Here is a 9,716-nt window from a genome sequence, read left to right as displayed (position 1 = left end):
AGAGTATATATCATGCATGACAATAAATAAAATACTACATATACTAATATACTCCCTCGTTTCTAAATATAAGTCCTTTTAAAGATTTTAATATGAACTATGTATGGATGTATATAGACGTAGTTTAGAGTGTATATTTATTCATTTTGCTTCGTATGCAGTTCATATTATAGAATCTTTTAAAAGATTTATATTCAGGAACCCTTGCATTAATGATGTAGTATCAGTATTATACGCATGATATGTTGTATATATATACTCCCATTACAACCAACGATACTAGCTTTTGCAAAAGTCCAAATTGTATAAAAACATGCACATGCCTTTATTGCGTGATGTGACCGTTCGTATAGCCCCGCTGCAGCGTGCGAGAGTCCCGGGCTAATGAATGAATTTTTTCCTAACTAAAGTCACATAGCTTCGGAGCGACTGATATGTAGGTCCGCCAACAGGCTGGTCTACATGTCAGCCAGGCGACTGAACGCCCCAGACGGAGAGATAAGTCCCGTGCAGCCACGCGTCCTGCATGCGGTTTCTGTTGGATCCTTTGCGCTATGCTCGCACCCTTCCCCACCATATCCCGCCCCCCAGTGTCGTCGGCTGCGGTTCCTCCCCACCTCCTTCTGCGCTACGTGCTCTGCGCTCGGAATCCAGAAGGGGAGACCTCCCTGTAGCTTGTGGGTACGATCCGGTTCATCTCGATTCATCCGCCGGGCTGTTTCTCTCGATCTATTCCAGTACCACTGTTCTTGGTCGCTTTTTTTCCCGGAGTTCGTGGCCGTTTCTTTTCCGGGGGTCGTTTCTTAGCGTCTAAGCGAAGTCAAATGCGGCGATTTTAGTTCTTGGCGACCAATGTGGGTGGCGGTTCCTCCTGATCTGTACCAGTACCACCTTCTCGAGCACTGTTCTTGGTCGTTTTTTTGCGGTCTTGGTCGTTTCTTGGGGTCTTTGCGAAGTCAAACTGCGGCGATTTTGGTTGTTAGCGGCTGCCTTCTGTCCAAGCGTGTTATTAGTCAGATCTGTTCTAATTTTTGATGGTTTTCTTCGAAGAAGACGCTTATCTTGGCGGGATCATCTTGCGAAGTCTGGATATTTCTTCTCGAAACGTGTTCTGGGATTCCTAGGGCCTGTTCTCGCACTTTCTGCTATTTTTTATCTTGCAAAATATTACTAGATGTGAATGGATTTTTTAGTAACCGCTAAGGGGCTTACGGTTCGTCTCATCTCTCGTATAAAGTTTAGAACAGAATTTCCTGACTTCACAGTTCAGGATGACTGGATCCTCTGACTTGGAGGAGGCAGTGCCCCCTCTGTGTAAAACGGGGAAGGGAAGTCAGAGGAACAGGATCCCTGTGGATAACTGCTGTTCATAAATCATCGTATTAGATTGCAGTTTAGGAAAATCAAGCGAAGGGAAGTCAGAGGAACAGGATTCACTGTATATTTATTACTGTTCATAGATCCCTGTAGATAACTGCTGTTCATAAATCATCGTATTAGATTGCAGTTTAGGAAAATCAAGCGAAGGGAAGTCAGGGGGTACTGTAGCTTCCCTCCCTTTGTTAGAGGATCTGGATCCTCACCGGAGGGGAAAACCCCCTGGATTCTGATGCGTCAGGAAAAAGAAACTGCCATGCTCTTTCTCCGGCCAAGGGATTACCATGTGAATAATCAACTCTTGGACCATATGAATGCTGGCGCTTCTCGGAGTGGGGTTAAAGGGATTACCCCTTCGGTAGTTTGTGATTTCCCTAAACAAAAGAGAAAAGCAAAACAGGGACTCGTCTTGACTGCCTGTGCTGATTGGTCATGCAATCGACAATGGAGCTTCATCTTCGGCGAGCAGATTGATGTTGCCGCCTGTCAGTGGCGTAGCTAGGGGGTGGCCAGGGTGGTCCATGGACCACCCTGGAATTTCCCCATAGCTTGTATATAGTGTAGTAAAAAAATATTTCTTTGAAAATAAATAAACGTATGTAAATATTTCTATTGATGGACCACCCTGATTTATTGGGCTGGCTACGCCACTGCCGCCTGTTGCCTGCCAATACCATAAATATTAGTTTCCCCACGATGATGCCAGAGCTCGTCCATCTCATTATTCTTGCTGTGTCGGAGCCAATCACCATGAGTGTGTGCTTGTGCTCGCCGATCCCCGTTGATGAGACGGACAGCTTCAGTGGGTTCGCTCAGCTTGATTCACTAGGAATGGATCGCGCCATGTGGTCAACTGTTCATCAATGTGGTCAACTGCGTCAGCGGCCATGTGGTCAACTGCTCGTCAATGTCAGCGTATTCTTCTGCGTCTCAGCGAAACGGGATGGCATGGAGCCATGGAGGGCAGCTGCGGACGCAACAAGAGCGGCGGCACGAGGTGGGGTGGAGTGATGGAGCCCATGCCCAGAGTTGGCGTTGGAGGGAGCGAGAGACACGCGAGAATTTGTCCACGAGTCGGGAGGCGTTTATTTCTGGCTCGGGGATATGAGAGGGACCGGGCCAAATTTCTCCTCTCCCCTGATCCGATTCTAACCAAATACACAGGCAGATAACCCTGATGCAAGTTTCCATGGGTGGGAGCTACCCATGGATTTGCTAGGGTCCTGCCCTTTCCCCTGAACACCAAACAATCCCTTACTGGTTTCCACAGTTCCCCAGCATTCATATGGCCCAAGAGTTGATCATTCATTTTCTACTATACTCAGATCTGTCCTCACTCCTTACCGTTTTAATAAAAAGATGGTTTCCTTCCTTTTCTGGTTTGTGGTTTGCTTTGCATTGGTATTATGTTCTAAGGTTAATTTGTGACTTATCATTGATTTACTTCTGTGTTTCCAGTGACTCCAGTGAGACTCAGATTTGTCTCTGCTAGAATCTTGCAATGACAATTTTTGACGATGATGATGATGCGGAGCCACAACTGAAAGTCGTTGACAACTACTATTTTGTGAAAGCCAAGAACGAGTTTGTTTGTTTCAGCACCTTGCCCCTTAAGTTTGATGAAAATGATAAAGTCTCCGGGAAGGGTATCTACTTGCGTCGATATTCCACAGATGGCGCCCCTGCGGTATACAAGCAGGTTGTAGCTTGGACAGTAGCACTTAACCGTGAGCAGCCAAAGATCTCAGTGCTTTCAAGTGAGGGCTATTGGATAGAATTGGATCTATTGAAACCACGAAAAATCTATTGGAAGTTTGCTCGATCAGCATTAACGACAGTTCAAATGCTCCACTTTGTCAAAAGGCAACCCAGAAAACCGATGATAAGTCTTTCTGTTCACCTTCGTGAAGTATTCAGGTATTTTGTCCACATAAATTTTTTTCTTGGCTAACGCTAGCTATGGGCTCATAAGTTTTGCATTTTGGATGCTCATTTGTAGTAAATTTGAAACGGAAGAGATGGAGAATGCTTTAGGGAAACACCATCACATAATCAAGCGATGTGCAGAGAGGGATCCTGCTTTAATGAGGTCAAAGGTGTGGATATCAAACTTTCCTGTATCGAATGTAGTTGTTCAGTTTGTAAACTCTGTTGAGCTCGCTCTATTTTCATATGATTCCTTTTTTTGACACCACACTTTGTCGAGCTGAGCTCTAAACTACTCGAACTTTGGCAAGCTAGTATTACTTGGACTTACTATTTTTGTATGTTTAAAATATTTGTCAAGCTAAGTTCTAAGTCCTCTTGAGCCGTTGTTGCTGATTTAATGGTCAGCAATAAAAAAGACATTTTTCTATAAACAACTGGATGTACTCTTTGGAAAGATAGTCACATTCTAATTGTCAATTTTGCCTCATGCTCCGTTCCCGCTTGTGTTTCTGGCTCCTGAGGTTCTCGGCTCTAGTGAGTTGTATGATGATTTAAGTTGTTGATGTTTCTGTAGAACAGTAGAAGAAAGCTACACTTAGGTGTATATCTTGTTTCTGTAGAACAGTAGAAGAAAGCCCATTGGGCCCATGTAGCTGCATGTATATCTTCTTCAAAGGAATAGAGAAGAAGTGATTTTGCCAATTCCAGTTTTGTTAACATGGTAACAGAGCTATGCCATCTCCACCGTAGACCTAGGTTCCCGTACGTCGCGGTCGCCGGCGAGTTGCTGGCAGCCGTCCCCATCGCGTTCGTGCGAGTCCAGGTCTGACTCGGGTGAGTCAGAGTGTGCAGCAACGCCATCCTCTGCCGCCCCAGCTGCGCTATTCCAGGTCAGACTTGGGCGTCGCCGCTGCCATCATCCGTCACCCCAGCCACGCGAGTCCAGGCCGAGCTCTGCCGCCGCAGCAATTTGTTGCTGTCTGCTTTCTAGTCATTGTGCTGCAGCTGGTATCATCTGAATTATACTCTTAAACATCCCCCTTCAAACTCAGGGATGGTCAGAAATACAAGCCTTTGTCAAGAAAAAACTTAGCGAGCAATGCAAGATGTGGCCATACTGAGGAGGGTTACTATTTCTCTCAGCATCGCTACACTCAAGATTTGGTTTCCCGCTCAGCTCTTTCTGACACGCGCACTGCTCCTACCCCAATGGAGCTCCACTTGCAGTTGCGTCCTAGTGATGAAATTCGCCTTGAGGATCCTTCTCACTATCGTCATCTTGTGGGCAGTCTTGGCTATCTCACTGTGACAAGACCTGACATTGTACACGCTGTCCACATTTTGGGTCAGTTTGTCAGTGCTCCTACCTCAATTCATTAGTCACTTCATGTGCTTTGATACTTGAGGGGGACATCTTCTTGTCAGTTGTTCTATGCTTGCTCCAATCAGCTCCAATCTTCTTGTCAGTTGTTCTATGCTTGCTCCAATCAGCTCCAGCTTCATGCCTACTCTGACTCCACTTGGGCGAATGATCCTGTTGATCGTTGCAATGTCACCGGCTACTGTCTCTTTCTTGGCACTTCTCTCATTGCAAACAGACTGCAGTTTCCCATTCCACTGCTGAGGCTGAACTTTGATCCCTAGACACTACCACATCAGAGATTGTTTGGCTTCGTTGGCTCCTTGCTGATCTTGGTGTGTCATGTAATGCTATGAAGCACCCATACAGTGACACTGATACGTGGATATGGGTACGGGGATACAGGATACGACAATTTCTAGGAACAACAATACGACGATACTGCGAGTATATATAAATAATTAATAAAATAACATGCAATAAAGACAAAAATACTAATTGACTGCATGGGATGGGATCATAATACTGCCCCACTGGTTGTCTCCATGCCTCTTTTAAGTCGGAAATGATCATCAAATATCCTCAATCTTCGTGGTGCATGCAAAATACGTCATATGATAGTATTAGCATTTTTTTCAATTTGGCACATAACACTCAGCAAGCATGCCTTTAACTCTCTAGCGCCAGCAACAACTACAGGTTAGCAGCAACCTTTTTTTACGAGCATTGGTCAGCAGCAACTCAGGAACTGTATGAAAAAACATGGCTAGCGTTGGCGGCGACTCCAGGCAGCCGCGGCGGCGCGTGCACAGGACCTCGTCGCGGGACTAGATCGAGTCGCTGGTCTTTCGATCGAGGAGATGAGGACCGGTGGGTACCTGTGTAGTGTTAGGAGTGGGCTTCTACTGGGCTCGGGCTGTGCTCCCGTCATTCTGTATCTCCGACGTGTTGACGGCGTATCGGATTTATTTTATTTTCTTTTTAAATCGGAAATCACGTTATCACTGAGATACTCGTATCGGTGCCGTATAATGTGTATTGGCGCCGTCCCGTACGGGGACACACCAGTTTTTGACGTATCGGTGCTTCATAGATGTGATGCACCCACCTCGCTCCTTTGTAACGGCACCGCTGCTATTCAGATTGCCAATGATCCAGTTAAGCATCAGCTAACCAAGCACATTGGCGTGGATGCATTGTTCATGTGTTCTCACTGCCAATAGTCAACTATTCTTCTCCAGTATGTTCTATCGGAGCTTCAAATGCCAGATTTCTTCACCAAGGCTCAGACTGGAGAACAACATAGACTTAATGTTCTCAAACTATGTTTCTAACCCATGTGTATAACTTAGATGTATATCTTGTTTCTGTATAACAGTACAAGAGAGCCCATTGGGCCCATGTAGCTGCATGTGTATATCTTCTTCAGAGGAATAGAGAAGTGATTTTAGCAATACCAATTTCGGTAACAGTTGGTGTTTAAAGTTCGGTCTAGCAGCGAGTTCAGAGGAGGGCATTGAATGTCGGAGGTTGTTTTTGTGATGATGCGGACTATATCAAGTTATGTTTTGGTATGTTAGCCGTTAGGCAGTCAATGTCGGCACCGGCTAGAGCTGTTGATGCCTGAGGGAGAGGTTGACGGTGCCAGGCTGCTATTATCACAATATCCCTCCTTTTTCGGTTAGTGCTATCAATGCAAGAGCAGGCACGTTGCTTGCCAACACTATTCAGATGATGGAGGAATTGAACCAAGTGCTAGAAATCCGCTCGTTTTTTAAAACAAAATTGCTGCCTGCCCTATATGTGCTCTATAGATAATCATCTTCTCTCATAGTGGCGATGCTGAGGCTCTATGGTGGGTAGCTAGGTTATACTCCCCCCTTTTCCGTAACAGTTGTCTGTTTGAACATTGACACAATATCCAAAATATAAATCTTATCAGTAATTTGTATCTTAACATACTATAAGATCTAATACAGTTAATATTGTGGAGTGGTTTCTGAGACAAATTTATGCATATGATTGTCTAGTGCATAAGCCAAATGTTTCTGAAGATATTTATAGTCAATGACTGGAAGGTTTGACTTTACCAATGTCTAGAGCTGTCAACTTGATCAGGTTGTTACAGAATTGATCCAACAGCTAGGAGTTAAACTGACCTTTTGAAACAAATCTGACTGTACCTGTTGGGCTGGCGTGTTACAAATTGTTGCCGTCACGTTGACTGACACAACCAAAGTGGAACTGCACAGCACTAGTCATTGAAACAGTTAGCTTTAATGAAAAAGTAGTATTGCAACATCCTTTCATATACAGGTATGGGCTATGCATTGCCGTTTGTTTTAGTGTCCATTTGTATGCTGCTTGCCGTGTCTGCATTCCCATTTACAAAATTCCACTATGCTTCAATTGATACATGATTTTTTTTCCTTTCTGCACATACAGGTTCTGCAAAGCTTTATCAATGACACTTCTGGGAAATACTTTGAGGTATCTAAGTTCATAGTTTGGAGCTTTCTTTGGATGCGTAGTGTTTTTGGCATGCAGGCTAAATACACATTATTTCAAACCGTCTTAAGCTTTATTATCACACCATTGTTTACATGGTGTTTCGAAATTTCTCATGTCTTGTCTAAATGTTGTTACTTTTCATATGAAAATTAGTGCATATTAAGGAGTCTGAGCACCAAGGAGTCATTCATTGTTGTTGCTGAGCCTCTTGCAAGTGGGGGTAAAGGCAATTGCGATACAGATAGTGATGGTAACATAATCGGCGATGATGGTGATGGTACTGAGCCAATATGTGCAATATGTGACGAAGGAGGAGAATTACTTAGGTATATATGTGTTTTTTTATACTTACGAGATATCTTTTTAATGCCTCTCACAACATTGTGGGTTAGCATATGCTCCATATCTCACTTGACATCATTATAGTTATTCTAATAGTGTTGTAGTGTCCTATTTAACATGCATTTGTGCGAGTCGTTATTGAAGCTATCCTTGCAAGCATATGTTTGATAGTTAGTTTAGATTATACCTTCATGTTTGTTGGTACGAGAATACTAATCTGTACTATATTTGCTCTCGTTCTGAGCCCTTCTTTGTTTCTTTGGATCCTAATGATCTCAAGAACAGCAAACTTTGGCGCTATGTTTTTCTGAAGACTTTGCATCTGGTGTAGGTTATGTGTGTTCAAACTTTATTATAATTTAATCTGGTGCATTATGCTTTCTGTAGCTAATTATTTCCTGTGTGTTCATGCTTTTTGTTGCTTCTTAAACCTAAGTCTCTTGTTGCTTCTTCTTATCTTAAGAATGTACTCCCTCCGTTCCAAATTACTCGTCGCAGAAATGGATGTATCTAGAACTAAAATGCATCTAGATACATCCATATCCGCGACAAGTAATTTGGAACGGAGGGAGTATTGAGCAGGTTTCTTCGCCCTCCCTATCTGTTCTTTTATGTTTTCTGTTTCTAATGTTGGAGAAGAATGTGTAAACTTGTCAAGGGGTTGATCCTCATACCATTTGATGTTACCTTGTTACCATCCACCATTTCATGGATAATTCATTTTGTGTGAAGTGACCTACATAATCTATTATGTCGAATTATCATGGTATTTTAGCTGACATAAATCTCGTAACTCCACCTGACGCTTAACACAATGCTTTGATGCAGCTGTAAAGGTCGATGCAAGAGAGCCTTCCATCCTACAATAGAAGCTGGCAGAAAGTCTAAATGTGTAACACTTGGTTACACTGCTGTACAAGTAAAGGTGGCTTTCTGAAGTTTTTACTGACTGATACTTCAGCTTTATCACTTCATTTTGTTGTCACATATTAGTTACGCTCATTTTTACATATTTACAGGAAATGAATAAGTTCATATGCGAAAACTGTAGATATGAACAACACCAATGTTTCAAATGTGGAGAACTCGACTCGTCTCATGAGCCTAATGCCAAGGTGACATATTGTTTCTTCCTTAGAAGACTACCTGTGGTAGAGAATATCGGTTTTTGGTTTCCTGATTTCTTTTCCTGTGCCCTTTCTTCTTGTCTTGGGAATGGCAAAATGCTGCTTGTGTTGTTATTCATCTTTGTTACATCCTGTGCCCTACTGATCATTAAAACCATAATAATGCGCTTCAAGTATCTTTGCCTCTTCTAGTCCTAAGTTTGGAAACTGTATGTTGTCAGGTCTTTCAATGTTGTAAACTGTTTTGTGGCCACTTCTACCACCCCAAGTGTGCTGCAGAATTACTTCAGTCTGACAGTAATGGAGCCTGTGAGTTGGAGAACAAGATTGCAGCTGGGATGCCATTTCCATGTCCTGTACATTGGTGCTCCAGACCTGATTGTAAAAAAATGGAGGAAGGGACTGAAAGAGCAATGTGGCTTGCTGGCTGCAGACGTTGTCCAAAGTCATATCACTTAGATTGTTTGCCAAGGTATGGTGCAGTATTCATCTGGGATGATTTTCCTTTCCTTAATTTGTGGATTCTTGGTTCTGCATGGTTGAGTTCTTCTCATCACGTATATTTATGTTTCACAGGGAGATATGCTTTAAGTATGGTAACAGGGGTATACGTGCTTGGTTTCTATCGGAAAGAAACCTATCTAAAAGACTCATCATTTACTGCACGTAAGTTAATTCTTTACCCGTTTCCCTACTTCCTCCACACCGGCTACTAACTTCTGTTCATACCATGCAGAGACCATGAGATAGACCCAGCTATGGGAACACCTTGCAGGGATCATATAAAGTTCCCTGCTCTTGTAGAAAACAAAGGTCATGGTTCAACAGAATCCACAAAGTTTCAGCACTCTGAGGTACTTAAATATTAAAGTTGCTAGCATGTGAACACACATAATATAAAGGTTGCTAGCATGTCAACATACATAAAACCATAACCTAAGGAAGTGAAACTCCGACTAGTGAAATGTGCTTGTGATTGCCACATTGTTGGCCTTATAAGCTACCCCCTTTGATCCAAAATAAGTGTTCAAATTTGAACTAAAACCACGACACCTATTTTTGAACTAAAA

The 9,716-nt window shown here is 43.1% G+C and overlaps 1 protein-coding gene across 17 annotated transcripts in view; it reads left to right on the top strand.

The window, feature by feature from the left end:
• Positions 1–546: 546 nt before the first annotated feature.
• Positions 547–9,716, top strand: part of LOC119329757 (protein ENHANCED DOWNY MILDEW 2-like) — a 28,638-nt gene continuing 19,468 nt past the window's right edge. For all 17 annotated transcript variants that reach the window (XM_037602841.1, XM_037602838.1, XM_037602839.1 and 14 more), the window contains exons 1-10: positions 547–681; positions 2,836–3,294; positions 3,377–3,473; positions 7,112–7,156; positions 7,331–7,503; positions 8,348–8,444; positions 8,539–8,634; positions 8,868–9,118; positions 9,223–9,312; positions 9,383–9,500. In XM_037602841.1, the coding sequence (XP_037458738.1) occupies positions 2,879–3,294; positions 3,377–3,473; positions 7,112–7,156; positions 7,331–7,503; positions 8,348–8,444; positions 8,539–8,634; positions 8,868–9,118; positions 9,223–9,312; positions 9,383–9,500 (1,383 nt within the window). In that variant the 5' untranslated portion in view covers positions 547–681; positions 2,836–2,878. The remainder of the gene's footprint in view (positions 682–2,835; positions 3,295–3,376; positions 3,474–7,111; positions 7,157–7,330; positions 7,504–8,347; positions 8,445–8,538; positions 8,635–8,867; positions 9,119–9,222; positions 9,313–9,382; positions 9,501–9,716) is intronic.

This window comes from Triticum dicoccoides, chromosome 7A (genome assembly GCF_002162155.2).
Source record: "Triticum dicoccoides isolate Atlit2015 ecotype Zavitan chromosome 7A, WEW_v2.0, whole genome shotgun sequence".
Lineage (NCBI taxonomy): Eukaryota > Viridiplantae > Streptophyta > Magnoliopsida > Poales > Poaceae > Triticum > Triticum dicoccoides.
The sequence above is the reverse complement of the archived record's forward strand: the minus strand, read 5'-3'. Positions and strand labels throughout refer to the sequence as shown.